This window comes from Drosophila kikkawai, chromosome 2L (genome assembly GCF_030179895.1).
Source record: "Drosophila kikkawai strain 14028-0561.14 chromosome 2L, DkikHiC1v2, whole genome shotgun sequence".
In the NCBI taxonomy this organism is placed as follows: Eukaryota; Metazoa; Arthropoda; class Insecta; order Diptera; family Drosophilidae; genus Drosophila; species Drosophila kikkawai.
Window position 1 is genome coordinate 20,115,002 of NC_091728.1, and position 22,266 is coordinate 20,137,267.

General features: G+C 42.9%; 7 protein-coding genes across 10 annotated transcripts in view; 4 read left to right on the top strand and 3 right to left on the bottom strand.

The window, feature by feature from the left end:
• The window catches only part of LOC108072633 (uncharacterized), a 40,140-nt gene extending 26,367 nt beyond the window's left edge, over positions 1–13,773 (top strand). The window contains exons 3-6 of the mRNA XM_041776054.2: positions 1,562–1,605; positions 11,445–12,044; positions 12,125–12,916; positions 12,998–13,773. Coding sequence (XP_041631988.1) covers positions 11,613–12,044; positions 12,125–12,916; positions 12,998–13,201 — 1,428 coding nt within the window. The 5' untranslated portion in view covers positions 1,562–1,605; positions 11,445–11,612 and the 3' untranslated portion in view covers positions 13,202–13,773. The remainder of the gene's footprint in view (positions 1–1,561; positions 1,606–11,444; positions 12,045–12,124; positions 12,917–12,997) is intronic.
• A 2,601-nt stretch (positions 13,774–16,374) lies between these two features.
• Hf (Helical Factor) lies at positions 16,375–17,212 on the top strand. The gene is made up of 2 exons (XM_017163838.3): positions 16,375–16,526; positions 16,581–17,212. The coding sequence occupies exons 1-2, from the start codon at positions 16,455–16,457 to the stop codon at positions 17,139–17,141; spliced, it is 633 nt and encodes a 210-aa protein (XP_017019327.1). The 5' UTR covers positions 16,375–16,454; the 3' UTR covers positions 17,142–17,212.
• LOC108072616 (uncharacterized) lies at positions 17,194–17,813 on the bottom strand. Of its 4 annotated transcripts, none has more exons than XM_017163841.2 (2): positions 17,700–17,813; positions 17,194–17,648 (listed from the first exon to the last, which is right to left on the bottom strand). In XM_017163841.2, the coding sequence occupies exons 1-2, from the start codon at positions 17,739–17,741 to the stop codon at positions 17,244–17,246; spliced, it is 447 nt and encodes a 148-aa protein (XP_017019330.1). In that variant the 5' UTR covers positions 17,742–17,813; the 3' UTR covers positions 17,194–17,243. The 4 variants fall into 4 exon arrangements, with proteins under 4 accessions (XP_017019330.1, XP_017019331.1, XP_017019329.1 ...); XM_017163842.3 differs by having other exon boundaries at positions 17,194–17,642; positions 17,700–17,793; XM_017163840.3 differs by having other exon boundaries at positions 17,194–17,657; positions 17,700–17,791.
• Positions 17,814–17,868: 55 nt separating this feature from the next.
• Positions 17,869–18,648, top strand: OS9 (Olfactory-specific 9). Its single transcript, XM_017163839.3, has 2 exons — positions 17,869–17,985; positions 18,043–18,648. The coding sequence occupies exons 1-2, from the start codon at positions 17,929–17,931 to the stop codon at positions 18,583–18,585; spliced, it is 600 nt and encodes a 199-aa protein (XP_017019328.1). The 5' UTR covers positions 17,869–17,928; the 3' UTR covers positions 18,586–18,648.
• Positions 18,649–18,780: 132 nt separating this feature from the next.
• On the bottom strand, positions 18,781–19,855 carry LOC108072613 (uncharacterized). The gene is made up of 5 exons (XM_017163836.2): positions 19,718–19,855; positions 19,476–19,634; positions 19,303–19,422; positions 19,097–19,249; positions 18,781–19,044 (listed from the first exon to the last, which is right to left on the bottom strand). The coding sequence occupies exons 1-5, from the start codon at positions 19,778–19,780 to the stop codon at positions 18,862–18,864; spliced, it is 678 nt and encodes a 225-aa protein (XP_017019325.1). The 5' UTR covers positions 19,781–19,855; the 3' UTR covers positions 18,781–18,861.
• A 233-nt stretch (positions 19,856–20,088) lies between these two features.
• Positions 20,089–21,554, bottom strand: LOC108072494 (soluble scavenger receptor cysteine-rich domain-containing protein SSC5D). Its single transcript, XM_017163660.3, has 2 exons — positions 21,144–21,554; positions 20,089–21,075 (listed from the first exon to the last, which is right to left on the bottom strand). Exons 1-2 carry the CDS (start codon positions 21,171–21,173, stop codon positions 20,158–20,160), a joined length of 948 nt encoding a protein of 315 aa, XP_017019149.1. The 5' UTR covers positions 21,174–21,554; the 3' UTR covers positions 20,089–20,157.
• Positions 21,508–22,262, top strand: LOC108072491 (CUB domain-containing protein). The gene is made up of 2 exons (XM_017163658.3): positions 21,508–21,615; positions 21,677–22,262. The coding sequence occupies exons 1-2, from the start codon at positions 21,592–21,594 to the stop codon at positions 22,100–22,102; spliced, it is 450 nt and encodes a 149-aa protein (XP_017019147.2). The 5' UTR covers positions 21,508–21,591; the 3' UTR covers positions 22,103–22,262.
• The last annotated feature ends 4 nt before the right edge of the window (positions 22,263–22,266 follow it).

Genomic DNA, 22,266 nt, shown 5'->3' on the forward strand with positions numbered 1-22,266 from the left:
CCTTTTTTGGTATCAATATATCAAATCAGACTTTTCCTTTCGATTCACATCCCTAAATCAAACCAAGTTTAAAGGAAAACCAGGAAAAGTGTTGCACAATAAACTGGGCCTTCGTTCGATTGCACTGTTGCTGCCTCAGCATTGCTTTGTTCTCAATATTTATCACAGCCTCTTTCTCATCCCCCGCTTCGGGGTTTCAATTGCATTTGCATCTCAATTGCGTTCGCCATGAGTGCAACAAAAACTTGGCCCACAAGACGACGTATCAACAAAAGACACGAAACTTTGGCCAAGTCCTCGAGTCCCTCGGAAGGGAAAACTTGAGAGCGAAGCTGTGCTGGCCATGTCCTGGGCAACGCCTCAACCCAACCAAAAAGCATACAAATGTTGTGCAATCTGTCAGTTGCAAAACGGCAAAGGATTGGTTGATAGAAGAGCAAGAGAGTGCATCGGATTGGCTTGGGGCCTGCATAAGTCCTTGTTAAGATATATCCCATTTCGAATATGACATTATTGTCATTCATTGGTTGCCTTGTCTAGGTTTGCTCTTGTTTTCAAAGATATGCCTCAAGGGTGTGGCAATGTAAATCAGATTAAGGTTTTCCCGCCTCAGTATTTTAAGCTTGTAATAGGGATTTTGACAATCCCTTGGCAGCCTGAAGACAATTCAGCTGAATTCGTGACTTGCAATGTTTTGAGTTTCATAAGAGGCATTCTTACCAAGTAAAAATAGTATTAAAGAAAGGAGAGAACCGAACGATATATCTATAATATAAGTCGTATATACATGTAATCCAAAATTGTCTAACTATTTAGTTTGCAAATGCCATTTTTTCATGTTTTCCTTGTTATTTCTTTTGAACCATTTCGATTTATATCCCTAGCGTATATAAAAATTAGAATGTTGATTATGTTGACCAACAAAAAACGGTGGAAAAAATTAAATAAAATAATAAAACCAAAGCCGACAATCATAAAATATGAATGTTTGCGTGCCAGACTATATTGCATTTACACAAAGGGCTCAGCATAATTTGCCTGACTGGATTTTCGCAAGGACGAGGAATGGGAGGCGTTTGGACGTGATCCTGCGGCGCAAGCAAGCCAACTGTCACCACAATGTTGGGGGTACAAATAACAACAAAGCCCCGAACAGACTAACATCACTTTTATGATTTATGGCGAAAGTGTTTCTGTGTGGCTTTGGCTTGCTGCCATCTTGGCCGAAAGGGGGTGCGTTTCCTGGCCAATCACAAACATAACTAATCCTCATGCAAAGTGCCGGGCTGGGACTCAAGAGCAATCCGGTTTAGCTGTTGAGGTCTAGAGAAGCTTGTCAGGAAATAAACTATGCTCCAAGGATGTTGGAAGAACATTTTCGATTAAACATTTTCAAACTATTTAAATGCAGCAGACCTGACGCATTACGGTTGCTCAATTTCAGTACTCTTATCCAACATTTTCATTATACATTTTTGTTCAGCCCGCAGCGACGGGCTTGACACTTTGTTCACATTCATTTTTATTAAATTTATGTAAATTCTCCTTCATCTGCTTACAGCACTCTCTCCCTGGGCGAGGACTAACCGAAAGTAAATTGAAATTGTAAGTAGCCGAAAGCGTTTTGCACATTTTCCGATTAATGCGATGAAAACTGTAAATTATGCTGCCGGCGTCAGCGTCCGGAAATGGGGCTGGGAAGCCACGGGCGCTCAGGTCAGAGTTCAGCCACGTACAACGATTTTTGCACTTGGCCAGCGGGGCGTATGATTGGTTGCCGCTGTGGTTTGGCTTTTCCTTAAATTAATGCGCAGCCAAGGTGTTAAATTGCCCGTAACCGCTCCCCAAGGCTTCGCGAGCCCCAAGTCTATACTCGTAGCAAACCAAAATCCCTAAAGTCGCGGCATATTCTGATTTTGCAAAGGCTCTATCCAAAGGGATAATTAATTTATAGAGCCTTAAGACTGTCCTTCACTCCGTTTTTTATTGTCAATGAGTACGACTATGACTGCACTGGGTATAATAGGACAAAAGAAAAGTAGACAATAGAAATCTGAACATCGTGATTGAGTTTAATGAAAAATTTCAGGGAAAGCAATATGAAGCTTCTGATGAACAACAGCTCAAGCCAGAGATTTTTGTTTACAAAGCAGAAGTCTAAGTAAAAATAACAGAAATTTAGAAGCTCCTCTACCTCACCTGCAGGAGATACATATAAATTCATTAAATTTTTTTAAAGACAATTTTCACTGTACACTTTATTAGCTCACCTTTATATATCCTGCACAGAAGGATCAATATTTCTATTGCTTTGTTAAATTATTTGTCATTAGATACATCATACGAGCTACTCAAGAAACGCTTAATTAACTTTTGACAAGCAGCAAGAGCTTTCCAATTTCCCCAAGCTATGCTGCACTTGATATTCAGAAAATGCAATTTACTGGCTGCGTTTTACCTTTGCAAAAGTTCCAACTCATACGACCTGTAGTAAGTACGAATACGAGTGCGCAAAACGAATAATTCACTTATGCAGCTGAGTGGCAGAATGATTCGTTTTGGGTATTGGTCTTTTAACCTTGCCACGTGGAGAATGGATTCCTATTTGGCTGTCAAACGGAGGGGAGAAAGATGCGCAAACTGTCTGAATTATGCAAGCGAAGAACGTTCTATTTTCGAATTTGAAATGTAGCATGTAGCTAAAATTGAATTAATGCGCAGGAAACGCTTCAATCCAAAGTGGTGTTGGGGACACGACCAGTTTATGGGCCACATGCTTCAGCTGCATGGTGTTGCTTCCCGCTGCTTTAATTGTAAAGGTTTTAAATTTTTTATTGGGTCCCAGAGCAAAGAGAACTCACCACACCCATCGCGTTTATTTAGGGTGAGATTGACTAGGCGGCGGAGGCCGAGCCAACTCACTTGCTGTCTGGTGGCCCGAGACCATGTACATCCGTTCCGGTAAAAGTGGGTAATAAATTTTTTAAAATCTGCCTAGAGCAAAAGAATATGGCTGTGCAAAAATCTTTAAGTTCTAGTGGGAAGGCTGTATAAGCAAGAACACCATTTTGTTATTATTTTGTTAAAGATAGAGTTGCAACATAAAGAAGGTTTCTTCTTTAAAATCATTTTAAATTTGGTGTTATAAATTTCATAAAATTTAAACTATTTGTACATGGTTTTTGAAACTCTTTAAGTGGTTTACAGTACTTTTCCATATTATTAAGACCGCCCTTACTTATCCCTTACGAAGTACCTGCTAGTCGGGACCCTCTGTGGCCCACTAAAACTTGTTGAATCCACTTCCGAGCCTGGCAGAGAGTGTAAAAACAGCCCAGGCAGTCGCATTTACGGCCCAGTGTCCCAGCTGAAGGTAAAACGTGCGAAGGACACTCAAGCCGAGAAGGTTCGGGGGTGTGGCGCGGAAGCCATGACAAAATGTAGCAGATTGGCCGCAGACTCCACAGCCAAGGCAAGGCACAAGGCTAAGCCCCGGGCAAAGCTCGTGGAGGAATACAGGGCCAGCTCGCAGTGTTGCATATTTAATCCTGTTGATTTTTATTCGTTTCCGTGTTGGTTTCCTGCCACTGCCACTGTTCTTGCTCGGGCTCGACTATTTTCTACAGCTCTTTATCTGTGTCTGATGATTTTGCATTCTGCTGCCTGCTAGCCAAGTGTCAGGGACAACTTTCCACGTGTCCATGAAGGTCGCCGCCGGACACTACAGATGGCTGACAAACCCCTCCCAAAAGGGATCTAAGTTTTGTGGCCATTCTTAATATGCAGACACGTGTCGCTTTTCATGGTCTGTGAAATGGCATCTTTATTTACATGCCCTTTACATATAAAGGTTCTCTTACAATAACATCAGTTTACTCAACTGAAACTCAAAATAAATGGTATTAACAGAGAACTAAACCATTCTTCTCAGGCAAAACAATATGGAATTCATTTAAATATTAAAACAATATGAGTTTCATTTGAATGCGGGCATACTCACTAATTTGGTAGCTCTTTATAATGAGCCACATTTCCCCAACTAACAGCGGAAGTTTTTATATTCGGAGAGGTAGTATCCGAGCGCAGCATAAGCCAGGTAAGCCCCAGTGGGTCAAACACGTCGCCAATTAAAGCGCGTGCCTTCAATCAATCAATCAAGCCGTCTATCGGCTGTTGGTGGCACGCTCGAGTTTGACAGATTCACTTGCCACCCGGGGCGCGGTATGAAAGTTGCCTGCATGCCGTAAGTGGTACAAAGTAATAGGAGTTGGCTCTAATGAGGGTGGTTACGTAATTTGGCAGAAAAAATATTGCATACCCTGGGAGAGTGAATCATTATTTCAGCCAAGAGTACGCAACAAAGTGAGAGGGACAATTTGAATGTAAAATAAATATTTATGTACAGTATGTGTACATGTTTGATTTGCATTTTTGCACAAGAAAAATAAATAAATAAATGTGTGAAATGCATTACTATAAGGTACCCTATGCTTACCAGTTACACTTAGGCTTACTAATCCTTGGTGGCTAAGATGCCTAATAGGCAGGAGAAGTCATTGTTAACTTCGAATCTTCATGAAAAGCGCAATGAGTCAGTGCCATTATCCTCTACTTGGACAGCCTCATCATCATCATCATGTTAATCAAAATGCCATTTCTAGTTTGGATGCTCGCAGGAAAAAGAAATTAGCTTCGAAAATTGTTAAAACATTTTGCGGTTCGCCACACAGACCCTGGCAGTGCCACCGCAAAATCAAATCGGCTTATAAACACGCCTAAGAATTCCCTTTCAGGCCGACGCGTCTTCGTGCTTTTTCTTTCATTAGTCCGTACTTGATTTCATTTATTTTTTTTCTTGTTTGCTGCCTTGCTCACTCACTGGAATTCTAAAGTTACTTGACCGCAACAAAGCGTTAAAATTGTGCCGAGTTGTTTTCACCACTTATTTATATCAAATTTGTTCTTAATCAGCTGAAAGCGTAGCCAACTCTGCGTTGGACGTTCCATGACCAGCGTTTTATATAGTCGAGATTTAATGGAGTCTGCAGAACCATTTTTCAAAGCTATTTGGAGAATTTCGAGGCAATGTAGAAGCGACTTTATGAAAGGATTTTATGGTATGACTTTAACTTGTGAATAATGATCCAAGTTTATACTTTTTTGTACATTTTAGAATACATATTTACATGCAAGCTAAACGTGACTAAGTATTTCACTTATATAATTTTTTAAAGATTCATTTTTATACAGATTATGTTACATTTAATGGCTATAAGCAATGATCATTTACCTGCAAGCTCTCCCTAAACATATTCTTCACCCATCTCAGCCTGATTACAATTGAATTGCCCTAGAGAAATTGCCTAATCAATGTTTGCTCAGCACAAAAAGCTCAATTCCTTAAAGTTCTGTGCACTGCACAAAGGATATCGACCATACGAAGCATATTGTTGAGCCAGGCGGCAAGGAAAAACATTCAACAAGCGCCACAATAACGTGATGAGGGGGAAACCAGATGCCGGCCGCACCGCAGGATACGTGCGTGGCATTCCACTCGAGGCGCTGTCCACCTGCTGCCAGGATGCGGCATTACGTGCCACTTTGCCCCTCGTTCTCCTTATCGGACGCTTCTAATCCTTTCACGCCACACCGTAGACTACACCAAATTAAAGAATGCTCGGAAGACCGGAAAAGCGGTTAGTTAAGAATGGATTGGTGGAGAGGGAAACTAGGTCAAGTGGTCATGGCCTGTCCCAATCGGAAGTCCCTATAGGCTGCTGAAAAATAGAAACCACTAAGCTTTTATGAAGCAATTAAGCCCGGTTAATAAAATCAACCTTTTGCTGACGGCAAAACAAAGAGCACGCAGAGCGTGAGCAAGATGGCAAACCGTTCCTGGCAATTAGCCTTGAGTGTGTTGCATAATGTATATGTCCAATGAACTGCCAAGGGGACTAATAGGCATAGTCAATGAGCGTACAGGAGGCAGCTCAGCATTAAAAGATAAATACACTAAGCAACACATACAGATACATTGGAGAGATAAGATACATTGAATATATTACAGATATTATTGAAAAGATACATTAAAAATAGATACGAATGAAAGCGAAAGTTTTTTCTATTTGGAATTTGTTTATGACTTTGACTTAGATTAAGATTTATTGGCCAATGTTTTCTTAACCCTACAGGTTTAATATATTTTCATATTTTACTCAAAACTTTTATGTTAATTAAGCCAAGTATTTATCTAAAACAGTTTAAAATCTTTGGACTTTGTTTTTTATGCATTGTTAGAAATAATATAAGCCTCAGGCTTGGCAATATATTTTTTTATTTTATATGTTTTGTTATGGATTATCAAAGACCTCAGAAGATTAAAATATTATATTCTTGCGCATCTTAACACACAATTTAAATCTTAAGTAAGCCGTATTAAGAATTATTTTTATTTTATTTTAAGGATAATACTGGTTTTTCTCTAAAACAGTTCCTCTAGTTTGTTAGCTTAAAGCTTTTTTTTGCTTCCCTAGCCAAGAAGCTTAGTGTTTGGATTCCGGGCTCTGCGCCTAATTGAGAATGAATATTTTATTGTTGAACCATAACAATACAGTTGCCCGAGCGAAGCGAGAGAGATGTTTACGTGAGACAACTGCCAAGCGGCATCGGTAGCATCAGTGCGACATTAAAGCCACCGGAGATGGGGGAACGGCATTCGGCAAAGGGAGGAAAGTGATAGCCTAGACCCACATAGTGAACGGACATCAAAAGTCAATCAATGTAATGTCAAAGCAACGTGGTTGATGTCCACCCAGCAAGAAGTCGCCGCTGCAGGGAAATAGCCTTGAGGCAGAACCGCCATGGGTGTGGCGTTGAGCCAGCATGGTGCACAGCTTGACAAGAATATATTGCACTCGCCGCCCAGCTGGATAGTTTTTACCTGGCCAAGCTGAAGATGGATGCAGCATTACGGCTTTAAGCCAACTCTCAGCCCTGCCCAGACCACTTTAGGCAAACAAATGTATATACGTGATAACATTCAACGAATCCAACTCCTATTTGTAACACAAAAGCCATCAAAACAATGAGGAAAAAGTAATCTTGGAAGCAAATATTAAAGTGCACTCAAGGGTTCTCTAACAGTTGGGACTTTCGGTAGTTAAAGGTTTCTAATTAACTCTATCGAGGCTTACAATCTTCAGTTTTATGGGCTCGTAAAAACTGTCTTTAAAATTGTTATCTGCTGCGTGCAGTTCAGCATATGGTTCATAATTAGTTCAACATTTTGCTTATCTTAACTATGAGTAATATTTAGAGCCCATTAAATTATTTGCTTAGTAGAAAAACCTCGCTTAAATGGAAAGTTTAGAGCTTATTTAATAACCTATCATTTATTACTTAGCTCCTAATAGGTATACCCTCTGGTTAGTTCCTTGGTTTCCCTGCCTCCTTGTTGTTATTAAAATTTAATTAAAACGCCATCAAAGGAGATAAGCAGCAGCTTGTTGAGATGGCGATACTAAAGAGTTAGGCGCCATTCTGTAACGGTTAAGTGGACTTGCCCGTAAAATTGACTACCGGCTCTCTCAGGGCAAACTATCCGGGAATGCAGCGCTGGAGGGATGCCCAGGGGGGAATAACTGCGATGGCAGCTGTGATTACGAAGAAGTACGCTCAGTCATTTAACTTTGACATTGCAGCGCTCCATTTGGCGCACACTACAAGTCCAGCATCGAGTGTATTCGCTATGCTACGGTGAGAGATAATATTGTATAGATTTTTGAATATTATGTCTGGTTTTATTAAAAACTATGAAGAGAGCTGTCTTTTTTAATCTGAAATTTAATCTTTATTTATTCCCTTTATTCTAAGGTGACCCTTGGCACCTACTATATAATATTAACACAAAAAAATATACAATATAAGGCCATAAATAAATTAATGATATTTTCGAAATGTTATTGATCATCATATATATGGTATGTATCAACATACATCCCTAGTACCTACATGTGTCCTGTTGTGTCCTGCGGTGTTTCGTGCTGGGTAATTCGAGCTAGAAGCTATTTAATTAATGTTAAGCATTAAGCTCGATTATGTGGAATAAATGAGCGGAATAACCGGTGAGTGCGATTACGCAGCCGGGTGGACTCTGGCCGGAACAACTCAGTTAATGGCCAATTGGCTAAGAGGCGCTTTGCGAGCGTCGGAATAAGGATAAATCGATGCACTTGGCTGAAACTACTAAGCTCTCAATTAAGTCAGCCTTAAAGCTCATTCTACTCTGATCAGCCTTATCCGTACTATAAAAGGCTTGAATAACGCAATAGTGACTGCCACGGGACGGTAAAGAAAATCAATTTTAGCGACTCGCATTTAATGTGAGCTTCAGGCAGCCAAACAAACAACAAAGACAAACAACCAACGCAACATGTGGGACGACGTGAAAAATGTTTGTCTGTCGCGGTAAATTATTCAAAAATTCCGCGTGCTCAGGGCCCCGAAAGTGATAAGAGCTGAGGAAAGCAAAAAAAAAATGGTCGTCGAACGAACGTATATAATGTAAACAAGCAGCCAACGAAAAACTTCAGATTGCAAATAACAAAGGAACTCAAACTTTGGAAAAATGCTAGCAGTCAGCCGTCGACCGACCGGTAGAGGTAATTCAAAGAAGGAAAGACAGCAGGATGGGAACACCCTGGGAAATATGCTTTATTGATTGGATAAATATTTAATGCACTTTCATATTTCAGCAGAGAACCACTTTGGTAGCAGTGAGCGGCGGAATTTGCGTGTGAAATGGCTTATTACGGTCACGTTCTGCCCATAAAGACAGCCAGTGGGGAGGCAGGGAAAGTTCGTTGCCGCGCAGGCCTGGGCACTTGCAGCCCGGATTCTGGCCACCTGTCGGCAGATCCGAAATTCACAGGAATCTGTTGATGGTAACTGTTGTGGAAATACAGTGACACAGCCCCAGGCCAACTTGAAGGTGCCACAGCACAATATATTAACCAGAAAAAACAGAAGTTAATGGACGTTTACCCAGAGATTGCATTTGGAAAACGGATTTGAATTTTGTATTATAAATTGAATTTTTTTATAATTATTTTGTATCTATTCGGAGAATTCCGCTGGCATTTAGTTAAAGCAAATCAATCGATGGTTTAACTTGACCAACGACGTTTAAAAGTGGTTTTTGCGTACATTTCAGGACATGGTTTTACCATGTCAGTCAGGTAGCAATGGCAACGTTAACTGGGCTGGAACTGGGCTGGAAAATGCCAAAGGGCTGCTGTGCTGGCTGACGTTTAATATCATTAACAATGTCCTTTCATGTTTTGACGGTCGTGGTCAAGCCAAGGCAAACAATCCAAGAGCAGAGGGCCACCTTTCATGGCCAAAAGCCGGACAAAAGCTCGGCATGTGTTTGGGTAATTGCCTGGACTTTCCCTCACGGTCGGAGTGGGCCCACTTTATTTGTCTGTTTGCCGTCCTGTTTCCGGTGCGAGCTGTGAAAACTGTGTAAAAATCACGTTCATCTCATAAATTCAATTCCAGCCACATTACGCACGAAAAACGGACTCGGGGCCCAGAGCCACTTGGTCTGGCCCCGGGGCTGGAATAATTAATTACCCCTGTGCCGCAATCGTTTGGCAACATTTTGAATTTCTCAGGGCCTACATGTCGGTTTACCGAAAATAGCCGCCAGGATGCAAGGCCATGTCTGTCTATCTGACATTGCAGGGGTCGAGTGCCAAGCTTGAACTACTCTGTGGAGTCCTATCCTGTGGAGATCCAATTACCTGGCTCTTTGCCGGTTGTCATTGGCATACCTGTGTGGTAACCAAATATGGCTGCGAGCTAAAATAGTTTGTCATGTCATTCAATGAAAACAAACGAGTATCTCGACAGAGGCATTACAAAGATAGATCAATCAGTCAATATAATAATAAGCTACATTACTTTGGTTTCATTTTGTGTAAACTATATTTAAAAATGTGATAAAAGTCCCTTTAGTAGATACAAAAGTTCATTGAATAACGTATCTAAAGCAGCATCGGAAAATTCAACATTTAATTGCTTAACTCTATCAGTCTCAGTTTCAATCTCCCTCCACTAATTGTGGGATTGATGGCACGTGCGGACAGCCGAACATCGTTTGCATAATGCAGTTGCAGCTCGCTAATTAAACCATTGCACTGAGGCGTGCAGAAGTGGTCCACCAGGTGATCAATGGGAATTGCTGTTAAGCACAGGCCGAAATGAGAAGCCCGCTCAACAGGCAACTCCCATTAGCTGGGGCCCTCGATTCTGAGTCAGGGAACGGTGAGCGATGTGAGAACCATGAGTTTTCCCATCGTTCGCCAGGCCATTGTCATAATTAAGAGTGATGAATGAGCCGGCAAATCGAGGCAAAACGATGCGAGTTGCAGGTGGAGTTCCCGTCAAGGGAGATCCGCTGGCTTCTACTTAACCATCTCCGGATCTTGACTGCACTTGCGTGTCACAGTAATTGACTTCAATTGCATGTGACTCTGTCGGCACTCGGTGCATTCCACTGACAGAAACGGAAGTTCTTCAGTCAGACTGATGAATTGCGCAGATTAAAGCTGAAAGTTATTTTAAATGAAATGTTGCAATGCTGCCCCCCACTTAAGTGTACCTAGTTATGTAGGCCAAGTTAAGAAACAGATTACACGGATATTTTCCATTAGCCTGGACTTAGAGTTACTTCTGCGAAATTAATTACAGCGAAAGAAGAGGCACTTGCCGCTGCCAAGCTGCAAGCAGTTTAACTAAAAGTAAATTGAACTGAAGCGGGGGGCTTATTACAACATTGTTGCCGTGAATCTAGAAAAAAAATGCTCTCAATTACATGTAACCTTAATTGCCTTACTTATAACATCCGTGTTCTTATCTGAGTTGCTTTAACTATTTAAAAATATTTAAAACGAAACTATAGTTACAGTAGCTTAAAGGTAAAATTACATTTGCAAGAATTTAAGTTTAATTTACGCCTTATGTAATTTCTTTTTGCATAATGACATTTTTCCGGCCAGCTCTCTCTGTTTGGTATTGTAATGGAATTTGCATTCTGGCATCTGTCGCGGACCCACAGGGCGAATGCGTAATTTCTGTTTTAACAACCCTCCCGGCTTCCAGGCTGTTTTTGTTGAAAAACTTTTATGCGCGGAAGCCCAAAATGCAGTCAATGCTGAAGGCAGTGCTTAAAAATGCTTGTTCGTTATGAAAAGAATGTTTACGGAGGAGGAAAAGGAACCTAAAGCGATAGGGGAAGGCCCAGAGTAACTATAAGTTATATTTTATTCAATGTTTAAGTTTTAATCAATTTTATTAAACTTCATAGGTTCACTTCACTCCTTCTACTCGATATATACAAATGAACTATTAATATAACACATGGAACTCTTTAATACTTGCAGGCATCACGCTCTTGGGTCCGGTCGAGTGCACACTCTGGTCGGGCTGAAAGCCCCGGTCTCGGGACACATCGGGCAGCCCCAGCAACACCCACAATCACAACCACAGCCTCAGCCACAGCACCGGCTAAGGCTACGGCCACGGCTACGGGCAAATTGTATTCTAACCAAATGTATGCCGGGCGAGCAACCCAATTTGCGAAAACCATCAGCAGCATGGCGTGCAGCTTGCAGAAGCAGCCTCAGGCACCCCAACCGGCAGCCATGCCAACATCATGTGCTGGCGTAGAGGCGGAGGTAACTGGCGGGCGGCCAGGCGGAGGTGGCTCAAGCGGGGCTGGAACCGTTCCCTCCACACCGAAGACCACCAAGGCTGCCCAGCCAAGGGGCTCGCTGCCAACGGATGTAAACCAGCCCCCATTGGAATTCCAATGGCCGCCGCCCGTTCCCGTCTCGATACACACGAGCAACTTGCGGCTGAACATGATGAACCAGGATCCCAAGGACCTGCATACGGCCAGGGCCATAATCGAGGAGCTGCGCTCCAAGGTGCGGTTTCAGACGGAGCACATCATGAAGTGGCGCAAGGCGTACGCCATGCAGGTGAGGAATCCAAAAGGAAATATTAATTAAGCTAATTTTCAAGAATTTAACTATGGGTTTACCCACACAATCCTTTACAGGTTCAGCAACACTATCGCTATCAGAAGGAAAAGTCCGACCAGATGAACTCGCTCACCTCGCAGCTCCTGCTGCTGGAGTCGCGCCTAAAGCGTAAGCAGAAGCAAATCGCCAGCCTGCTCAACCACAGGGAGCTGACCATACAGCGTCAGCAGAAGATCATCGACACGCTCTCCTCGCGCCTTGTAGACCACGGCCTGGAGACGATAGAAGCTAGCTACGCCAACGAGCTGGACTCGCTGAACGACTCCGATTCAGCAGTGGTGATGGAGGACATTGACTCGGACAGCCCGCTGACCCTGGGAACGAGGCGGAAGAGCAGCGGCGCCGGCGGTCTGGGCGGTGTGCTGGGCAGCGATGGCATCACCATAGTGCGCTCCATATCCGATGCAATCGAGACGAATCTCAATAAGTACGGCGCGGCCAGACGTAACAACTGCTTCCTGCGACGTCCCGACATCCTAGAAACGGTTTATTCGGTGGAGGAGGACCCCGAGCCCACCTCCGACGTGGCCGAGAAGCGGGACAAATTCAAGAACCGCTCCGAAAAGGCCCTGAGTTCCAGCTCCACCGAAGGCCAGATTGACTCTGCGAGCCCCTCGGGCTCCGCCTCCGACAAAGCCAAAGACTTGCCCGTGGACGGCGGCACCGGTATACAGCGGCGTCAATTGGGTGCCCTCAAGCGGTCTCCCAGCCATGATGCCCCCTGCACAACACTCAGCGTCAAGGTACCCCAGCTCCAACCGCCCTCGCCTCCTCCGCCGAATACGGATCCGGTCACCGGGAAAAGTCAGGTAGGTTATATTAGTTGGAATGCGGGCACATCTTCTGATGGAAATAATGATTAATCTACTACTGTCAAACTTCATTTTCAGGTAACCAACTACAACCGCGTGATGCTGAACCATCGGTCAGTGACCAAACCCAAGGACGTCAAGTACAAGCGCATCAACAAGGCCAAGTCCAAAAGTCTCGAGGAGTTGCGGGGGCGTCTTAAGAACCTGGTGGAGCGGCCGCCGGGCCTCGATGGAGGATACTCCAGCGGCATGATGCCGCAGACGGCGCAGTCCTATGCGTGACATTGGCAGCAGCCAGACGAGGTCTCTAGCAGGCCAGCGGTGGCGAAGGCGCAAGCGCAGGCGGAGGCGGCGGGGGTGAAGGCGGAGAATGTAGAGCCCATGTCGGGGACAGTCAAGCTGTCAGCAGCGAGACGAGACAGTGACCTGAACCCCCAGCCGTCTCAGGGACAGGAGACTGGCAGACACGGCTTCCCGAAGCGGTCACTGACCCTACCCCGCATCCTAGTGCCACGGCAGTCGATGGCTGGATTGCCCAGCTCCAGCGGAGGAGACCGAGGCGGAGGCGGAGGTGGAGGCCGTGGCGGCTTCTAGCAATTAAAGAAATTTTTCATACGCAATTGTGATAAAAAGTAAAACCATTTCCTTACCGTCTCTGCTCGTTTCTGTCCACTTTTAGTTGCTTTAACACGATTCTCTTTTGTACCATTTGTTTCCTTGATAGTTATCCTGAGCTTAGTTTGGAAAACTTTGCATTTAATTAAGTTTAGTTTTAGTTTTACCAACGGAACTGCATTTTTACTTACCATTAAATATATAATTTTACACAAAATAAATATACTTTCAAGCCTATATCTGTCTATGATTTTGCAAAACAGTGCAAGCAGCGTATGAAAAATTTCCCCAAAATGTGGTTACACCCGTAAGTCTATACACCCGGAAAGAGTCTGTGAAAATTCTGCATATTCGAGGACAATATTTCCTAAGCCACGAAAGTTCGATGGTGAGTAGTAGTAGCCCCCGTGAGTCCCAGAGAAATGGGTGAAAATAGGCTAAAAAGTAATCATGGTAAATGATTAACTAAAGATAGATTACACATGTAAGAAAAATTTATTGGTGTCGATATTTGATATTACTTTCCTTCTCGTCCTTACCCATCTGCATAGATATGGAACACCATTTAAAAAAAATATATAACAAAATATACCTAAAACTGTTTTCGTTCTTATCCGACCTAGTATTAAGCTCTACTCCATGGACTGTCTTCTAGATAACAGAATTTACATCTCAATACAAATACGAATATATATTTTCTTACTAACTATTACTATCTATTTTTAAATATACGTAACAGTTAAGATGTACTTGTAAAGAAAGAAATTATTTTAGTTGGACATTTTATGGAAATTGTTTTGTAACTTGTTATCGACTCTTGGGGCCCCAACGACCCCAAGGTCATAAGTGTCAAATGTACCTTGCGAACACTCGTAATAGAAAGAAAACTCAGAATCAGAATAACTATAATTATAATTATAATGAGTTTAAGTCTACTTAAGCGTGAATTGGGTGTGAACTCTGACAATGGCTGCTATCAGGTCTCAATTATGTAAAATCCCAACAAGATACAAATATTTGAAAACCTAAAAAGTACAATGCTTAGCTTCAAAAAATTAATTAAAAGCTGTATGCTACGAAATATATAATATATTTATGTATATCAATATGCAACTCGGTGTTTCAGTGAATGTCCTATTGCAACAAGACGTACCTAAACAGAAGTGTTAAGTCAATATTGTTGAAACGCATTTGCAGCATCTTAAGCTTACCTCGTAATGAGCAACTAAATGTCAATGTAAATTACTGAGTTAGATATAGTTAATAAGTACATCCAAACAATAAACAATTTCTGATTTTGGGTCAGGATTAGCCCTTTAGTTTTTGAATAAAGAAACCCCAAACATAGCCAGATTTAAGTTTATACCATAATTCAGTTATGGCAATTGTTAAGTTAAATTTCGACTGAAAAACTTGTAATAGAAATACCCACACTGACCCCTTATCAGAGATTTTTATCGTTTGGCTGTAAAATTCTTATCAGTCAATTTTGAACTTTAATTTTATTACTTTAAGATGGTTGTAGCAAATCAACATTTGCCAACAATCATGTAAAGCGTGTAATTCTGAATATAAATGCATTAAGATATTTGATAAGGTAAATATTATAAATATAATGTAATAAGGTCTTAATGAAGGCATGCATAATTATTAATTAATAAGAAACCTTATCCAATATCCGCCAAATTTCAACTATCGTATCGGAACACAAAATGACATTGTACATTAAGGTAAAATCAATATAATTCAAGAATAATCACTACCAGCAAAAATCTCCCATCCTTAAGTTAAAAAAAGAACGTTCTTGTGAATTTTCCCTACCGAATTTCAAATTATTGCATTTTCTGCTCACAAACCTTATGGAGCTCTCGTATACAAAAATCATTGCAAGTGATTAAAGGAAATTATAAAAAATATATATTTCAGTTAAGATGTAAGAATAATATATTAATATTATTTTCTTAAAAGATCAAATTCTGACATTGTGGCTGTTAATAAATATAAAAATTTATAATTCGTTATTCTGTTAAATCTATTTTGATTAACACTCCACATCCAAATTTCACCTTAAATCCTGTTTAGTGTATATATTTAGCTACCATCATGTGCCATTAAAAACATAAATCATTGATGAAGTAAAAACATATTTGAATATTCACCGAAAATTCAATCAATATTAATAAATATAAAAAATGCTTTTCAATGAATCACATAAGAAAGAAGTAACATATCCAGCCTATATATAATATGAACAAAAATATTAAGTTTTTAACTATATATTTTATTATATTTCTTAATTTATTGATTTATTATAAAAAGCAAGCGTCAATGCTCATTCTTTGGCCAATTACAGTATTAAATTTATTTATTTACAAAATCTATGTGTTTAAAGATACCTTCTAAAGCCGGAAACTCTTCCTTCGCCCTGTCATAAACAAATATTTAAAGTATACAAAACTGAGAAAAAAAAACTTAACAGTAATTGTAAGATTTATTTAATAAAAGGTTAAGCCCCCCAATTCTATTATAAGCCAATAATAATTGCTGAACATATATATAGTCGCACTCATGACAAAGATTCCGCAAAACCAATTACGGAAATACAGTAGCAGGCAAATAACTTAAGTGTAGGTCAAGGTGTGCAATTTTCGAATGTAATTGCTAAAGCACACACGAGCATCCCAAGTCGATTGTGTGTGAAAATTTATTAGTAACTTTACTTTCTAGTTAGCTTAATTAAGTAATCGAAAACGAACGAACATTTACAGCCAATAATTTGCTCACTCTACACTGTTTGAATATACAATTCTTGAGATATTTTCTACTCGCGCTTAATAAAACAAAATAAACCCAAAACCACGTCGATCGGGAAGGGGTCTTTGCTTGGGATCAGTCTCCGTCGAGCACCGGTCACGGAAGCATGGCTAGAGCAGAGCGCAGTCTGGGGCTTCTTATCAGCATCGCCTGCTGGGGCTCGTGGCTTATCTGCCTGGTGAGTGAGTTCAAGTTGATTAGATAATTCCCGTATTGATTTTCCGGTGGCCAGACCCTGGCCGATCCAGCCCACATCCGCGAACGTTCCGCTTCCCTCGCCAGCCCCACTGTCCAGGCCGTTGAGCGGCTGTTCAACCAGGTGCTCTATACCACCATTGAGGATGCCCGCCAGCGATTGCCGCATCTGAACGCTAGCGATGCTATCGACAGGCAGTATTTCGAAGACCTGGACTCCATTGCGGCGAACGAGGACTATTACAGCACCGCTTACTACATCTTCGCCTGGATTAACAGCCAGTTGATGACCCACCAAAGTCCCGATAAACTGCTCCTCGAGGTACTTCCTGGCGAAAAGATAGCCATACGGAACTTCTTCGGCAAAGTCAGACCACATCTGACGAAGTATCTGCGCCTCAGTCGACAAGACAGGCTGGAATTTATGTCCAATATCACCCGCTGGGCCAGCGAAAGCGAGGACAGCCTGGTCACGTACTACCTAGAGTTTCCTCGAACCCTTCAGCAGCAACTGCCCGAGCTCCAGCTGATGGACTACACCAAGCTGGCCAAGGCTCTGCTGGAGGGGGTGGCAACGGGTATATGGAGCGTTCTTTAAAAAAAAAAAACCAAGACTTTTAGAACTATTCTGTACATAATAAATAGAGGACTTTAGATTTTGAACATTGATTTAATTTAGTTCCTGATTTGATTGTCCTACCTACTGTCCCACCAATTTGTAGGTTTTTGCTTTGAGCATGTGAAAGGTCTCATCGTACTCCCTCAATACCTCTTTGACCTTTCGCAGTGTGGCATCCATTGTCTCCTGGTCACTGATCCGTCTCACATACTTTATCTCCAGGGCCTCTAGTCGAGCTTTTAGCTCAGTATAGCCGTGTAGAAGGACTCGCAGCTGCCGCAGGACATGGCGCTGCTGACAGTCACTGCCCGGCTGGCGGCACTGCTCCACGAACTGAGCCATGTCCAGGCCCAGCTGCTCTAGATCTTGAGCCCAGCCTCTGATATCTTCACCGAACTGAAGGGCGGCAGATGCGGTTGAACTCTCATCCTGCTTGTGTAACTCCTTAAGGCTTTCGCTTCGCGGCGACACACGTGTCAACTGGAGCTGTGGACACTATTTGATAGAATAATCGCAAGAGGAACGGATACCACCTACCGACAATAGCAAGACCGAGATGTATATAGCTGTAGGCGGCATCTGACTAAAACGTTCTTATCACGCTCGTCGCCGGCTGGAGACTGATTATAGTGCTCGAAGAATAAGATTCCGCGATCACAGATTGTTCATTATTAAGGCGTGCTTGTTTTTGTTTACCGATCACGTAAGAAATGGGAGACTATATAAGATTCGGTGGCAACGCATTTCTGGCTAGAATTTGGACAAAATGGCCAACAGAGTGCTTTGGACGTTCCTCTTTGCCCTTACTGTCCTGCAGTCATCGGTAAGCTCCTTCCATTTTAGATTCCTGAATCCCAACTAAAGTTTTGTTATTCCGCAGTGGTCGGCTCCCACCTTTAAAAGACTGCAGGTGGAATTCGATGTGGCCAACGAGATGTTTCAGCTAATGTCGGCCACCTTGGAAGACTTCAAAGACTTTTTTCAAAGTGTTATCGACGAGGCCGAGCTTATTTTACCTCCAGACTCCAAAAGCACCATCCTTGAGATGTGTCAGGAGCTCATAAACGTTTTGAACACCATGGATATTGAGGACTCCTTGGAAATGGAGAGAATGGAGGAAGCTATGGAGGATATTGTGAACCTCTTTGAATCATTGGACAGCTCTAAGCTCAGCTCGGAGGCGGATGAAATTGTCGTGTCCATTTTTGAGCAGCATGGAGGTGAGGACATTGAGAGGAGACTGGAGGAAAAATTGGCAGATGCATTGCAGAGGATCGAGCAGAGATTGGCGGATTATATAAGCACTTGGACCGACAGTCGGCAGGCAAGAAATTCGGATTTCCTAAAGTGGTTCATGGACTTCAAAAATGAAAAGGATCCCTTTGAAAAACTAGATTTACTATATCAAAGTGATTTCCTTTGACTCTTAATACGAAGTGAGAAGCTATAAATATATTATAATACTTTTACTAACCTGTAATTTATACATTATTTGTTTTGCAAATTTGCTGCTTCCGGACACAATACTGAGACTTGTTTGCAACTAGTTTATCTGGAAATCATGGAGGGGCGGTAGCTGGTTATCAGCTTCAGGCTGGAAGGGGGGGACGACATTGAATCTGATGAACTGTGCTTTACTGGCACTATTTTATTTAATTTGGATTCTGCTGACTGTTTCTAAAATCAATTTGTACTTGAGTTAAAAGTTTCTACTCGAAACCCCTCCAAAGGGATCTCGGGAGTCGTAGACTTTATGCTGAATCCTTGGGGGTCCCCTGCCATCGGATGAGTAGCTGTAAGACTCGGTGCGGTGGAAGCTGTTAGATGAACTAATGGAACCGCTGGGCCCTGCGAAGTTATTAGACGATAGCGGAACTTGGATCTAGAATGAAAAAAATTAGTTGTTGTAGACAGTGAAAAGTATAAATTCTTACCGGCCTAGATACCCATGAGGGCGTGTCCTGAATGTCCTCAGCGGGATTAAAAATTGGTCTTATGTTGCTCCTCCTGGGAAAAGGTGGAGTACTAATTTCCGATTGTCCGAATCTGGGAACTGCCCGTTGGAAGCTCCTATCGAAGCTGGGCGACTAAAAAATAAGTTTTTTATTATGGAACACGATTATGTATTAATTTAACCAACAGGAATGGGAAATCCGGATGTCCTCCGAGAGCCTTGGCGGTACAAAGGTTGACTTTCCAATTCATCTTCCTCTTCTTCGTCGTTTTCTGCAGCTACAACTTCGACTCCTCCAGATGAACGCTGTAATAATAATAAATTACTACATTTATTTCACTTTTCATTGTAAATGTCACCTCTAGGAATTGAACGGGAGTATCTGAATCTTCCGATCCATTGTATAGTTGACCGGTTGAATTTCCTCTATTAGATCTCGCTAGCTCGTAGGCAGCATTATGGCCCACAGGCTTGAATAGTTCTGTGGGTATATCGGCAGTGTCGCGCACAATTCTCGCCTGAAAAAAAACACAAAATATTAATTACAAATTTAATTTGAAAACAACAAGTTTTCCGATGAAATTAAACAAATGCGTCTTACCCCCTGAGCAATGCACAGAAAGCCTATGAGCAGGGTCAAATTGCTAGCACGGAGCGGCAGCATCTCGTAGTCTCAACCTCCGGACGGTCGTCAGATGTATGACTTGACTTGGTGGAATGCGCTGCAATTATATGCGTCGCACTCAACCCGTCTGACTGGAATCGTTAGGTGAGAGCCGGGGTCCGCTGTTATCAGTCCGGGAAAACTCACGACTAAATAAATAGAAAATCAATACAATCATATAATATAATCAATAATCGCTCACACACTCATATTTCCTCTGAATATTTTAAGGAATTCAACTAAGCTAAAATTCCAATAAATATTTCAACAAAACACATCGTAGTATATAAAAACAAACATTTTATTAATTAAGCGTATTTGAATATTATTTATTTAAATAAAATTGATTTAACAACTGCAGCTTTATTCTAAGAGTATTAGTAACGTCCATAGCCATAGGATGAACCATAGCCGCCACCCGATCTCGGATAGCTGGGCACCGTGATTACTGGACGTCGGGGAACCAAGAAGACTGATGGATAGTCATAGCCCGGCGGCCTCAGTGGCCCATCCTCCGGCTTCTTCTCCTCCTCTTCCCCGGAGTGATCCGTGGCCTTATCCTCGGCAGAGTCTTCTTTGTGATTATGCTCTTCGGGGTATCCGAAGTGCGGAATTCGAGGGAATCCCTGGATGAGGGGTGGCTGATAAGAAGAGTACGGAGTTCTGAAGCTCGGATATGAGGGATTTCCACTCAACTCAGGCGACTTCTGCCCAGCTCCGTGAGTGGGGGAGGAAGACTCAGAGGCAGGCTTTGGTCCCGTTGCCGGATAGATTAGTTCAGGCTGACCATAGGGATGGGGGTGCCGCTGGGGATACGGGTATGGGTAGGGGTATGGGTGGGGATATGGATGAGGGTGTGGGTGCGAGTGTGGGTGGGAATAGGGGTGCGGCTCGTGTTTGTGGGGCTTTGGCGTTGTCGTAGTTGTAGTGGTAGAAGTGGTGGTCGTAGTGGTTGTGGTCTCTGGCTTCGGCGTAGTTGTGGACTCTGGAAGCGATGTTCCGCTAGAGAGCTGACCCAGGCCGTCATCCAGCTGACCCACTCCATCGGGAATAGCGGTGGCATTATTATCCGTCTCCAATGCAGGTTCTGTGGTGGTTTCGGGCTCAGGAGTGGTGGTTGTCTTCACGTGCTCATGGTGATAATGCGGCTCGTAGTGGGGCTTATAATGGGGAGGATAGTGCGGCTCCGGGTGGTGCATGTCATCACCCGTCTCCTCATCGCTGTAAACCGAGGTGTCGTCAATGAGCTTCTTAGCCTCTTCGACCGACAATTGGGCGAAGGCCAGCGCCAGCAGCTGAAATTAATCCAAGGCAAAGTCAAGATAAGTGATCTGTTATGGCCTGGTCAAGATCTCACACCCACCTGGCTGATCAATAATAGCTTGATGAACATCTCAATCTGCTGCTGCAACTACAAGTGCTTGGCGAGAACTGTTTGGTGTCGGCACGCCGGATCGGACTTATATAGTCCAGAATCGCCCACAAATATGGAAATCAGAAAGCCCACAATTACACTCGCCCCGGAGCAATCAGCTCGATCGCTGTCTCTCCCGAGAACGTGAACGAGATGGATTCAAAAAACCCGATCGCCATCAGGTGTTGGATGCGTCTGCCCGGAATTTCCCACCCTGCGTTCGTAATTATGAGATCGTTAGATCTGTCAGGGAATTCGCTCTGCTCGTAAAATCAGGCAATGACTCCGCCAATCAGTCTCCATGGCTGCGGTTGCTCTAATCGATTTGACGGGCGCAGCGACTATAAAAGGTGGCTTTGCCCAGTCGCTGCTTCTGGCTTCTGGGAGTGACGTCAACATGGCTATACTAAACTTGCAGCTGGTAAGGGCAGTTGGGGAATTTCTTCTCTAGTTTTGTATCTTTGTGTTTAAACTGCTTGCAGATTTCAGTAATTATTTTCTTGGTGGCGGCTCTGGAAGCCCAGGAAAGTCCTGCGACTGAGTCAGAAACAACCACCGAAGCCACAACCACCGAAGACACAACCACCGAAGCCACAACCACCGAAGCCACAACCACCGAAGCCACAGGTCCACCTGAACCAACTACTGATTCACCTGAACCAACTACTGATTCACCTGAAACAACAACTATCTGCTCCTCCTGCCCTGAGAACAGTACTACTCCAACCACCGACCCGCTTCCAAAAGCGATTAACTCTCTAGAGAACGGTGGATACCCTTTCGTTAAGCCAGGAAATCACACCACAGGGGTACGTCAGGTGAGAGCGCACGATGGGTTCCACAACCTCAGGTCGGAGAAGCAATGGGCCCACTGGAACGACGCCTTCACCACCACGCCCAAACTCTAAATCGATGTCTACCAAAATATGTATCATATTTTAAAGAGGGTAAAAATTAAATAAGAAACTAGTATGGATCGGTGAACACCCTTCCCCTGCTTCAGGGTCCAGCCACGACCAATTTAATTAGATGACACATTAGTGTTTTCAGATGTGGTGGAACAGCAAACGAT

Bases quoted from the DNA above. Each gene is read 5' to 3' on its own strand.
- Hf (XM_017163838.3), top strand. From the start codon at position 16,455: ATGGCTAGAGCAGAGCGCAGTCTGGGGCTTCTTATCAGCATCGCCTGC. The intron at 16,527-16,580 runs GTGAGTGAGTTC...TCCGGTGGCCAG, and splicing joins GCTCGTGGCTTATCTGCCTG to ACCCTGGCCGATCCAGCCCA.
- LOC108072616 (XM_017163840.3), bottom strand. From the start codon at position 17,741: ATGCCGCCTACAGCTATATACATCTCGGTCTTGCTATTGTCG. The intron at 17,658-17,699 runs GTAGGTGGTATC...TCTATCAAATAG, and splicing joins TCTCGGTCTTGCTATTGTCG to TGTCCACAGCTCCAGTTGAC.
- OS9 (XM_017163839.3), top strand. From the start codon at position 17,929: ATGGCCAACAGAGTGCTTTGGACGTTCCTCTTTGCCCTTACTGTCCTG. The intron at 17,986-18,042 runs GTAAGCTCCTTC...GTTATTCCGCAG, and splicing joins TTACTGTCCTGCAGTCATCG to TGGTCGGCTCCCACCTTTAA.
- LOC108072613 (XM_017163836.2), bottom strand. From the start codon at position 19,780: ATGCTGCCGCTCCGTGCTAGCAATTTGACCCTGCTCATAGGCTTTCTG. The intron at 19,635-19,717 runs GTAAGACGCATT...GTTTTTTTTCAG, and splicing joins TTCTGTGCATTGCTCAGGGG to GCGAGAATTGTGCGCGACAC. The intron at 19,423-19,475 runs GTGACATTTACA...TTATTATTACAG, and splicing joins CTCCCGTTCAATTCCTAGAG to CGTTCATCTGGAGGAGTCGA.
- LOC108072494 (XM_017163660.3), bottom strand. From the start codon at position 21,173: ATGTTCATCAAGCTATTATTGATCAGCCAG. The intron at 21,076-21,143 runs GTGGGTGTGAGA...GATTAATTTCAG, and splicing joins AGCTATTATTGATCAGCCAG to CTGCTGGCGCTGGCCTTCGC.
- LOC108072491 (XM_017163658.3), top strand. From the start codon at position 21,592: ATGGCTATACTAAACTTGCAGCTG. The intron at 21,616-21,676 runs GTAAGGGCAGTT...AACTGCTTGCAG, and splicing joins CTATACTAAACTTGCAGCTG to ATTTCAGTAATTATTTTCTT.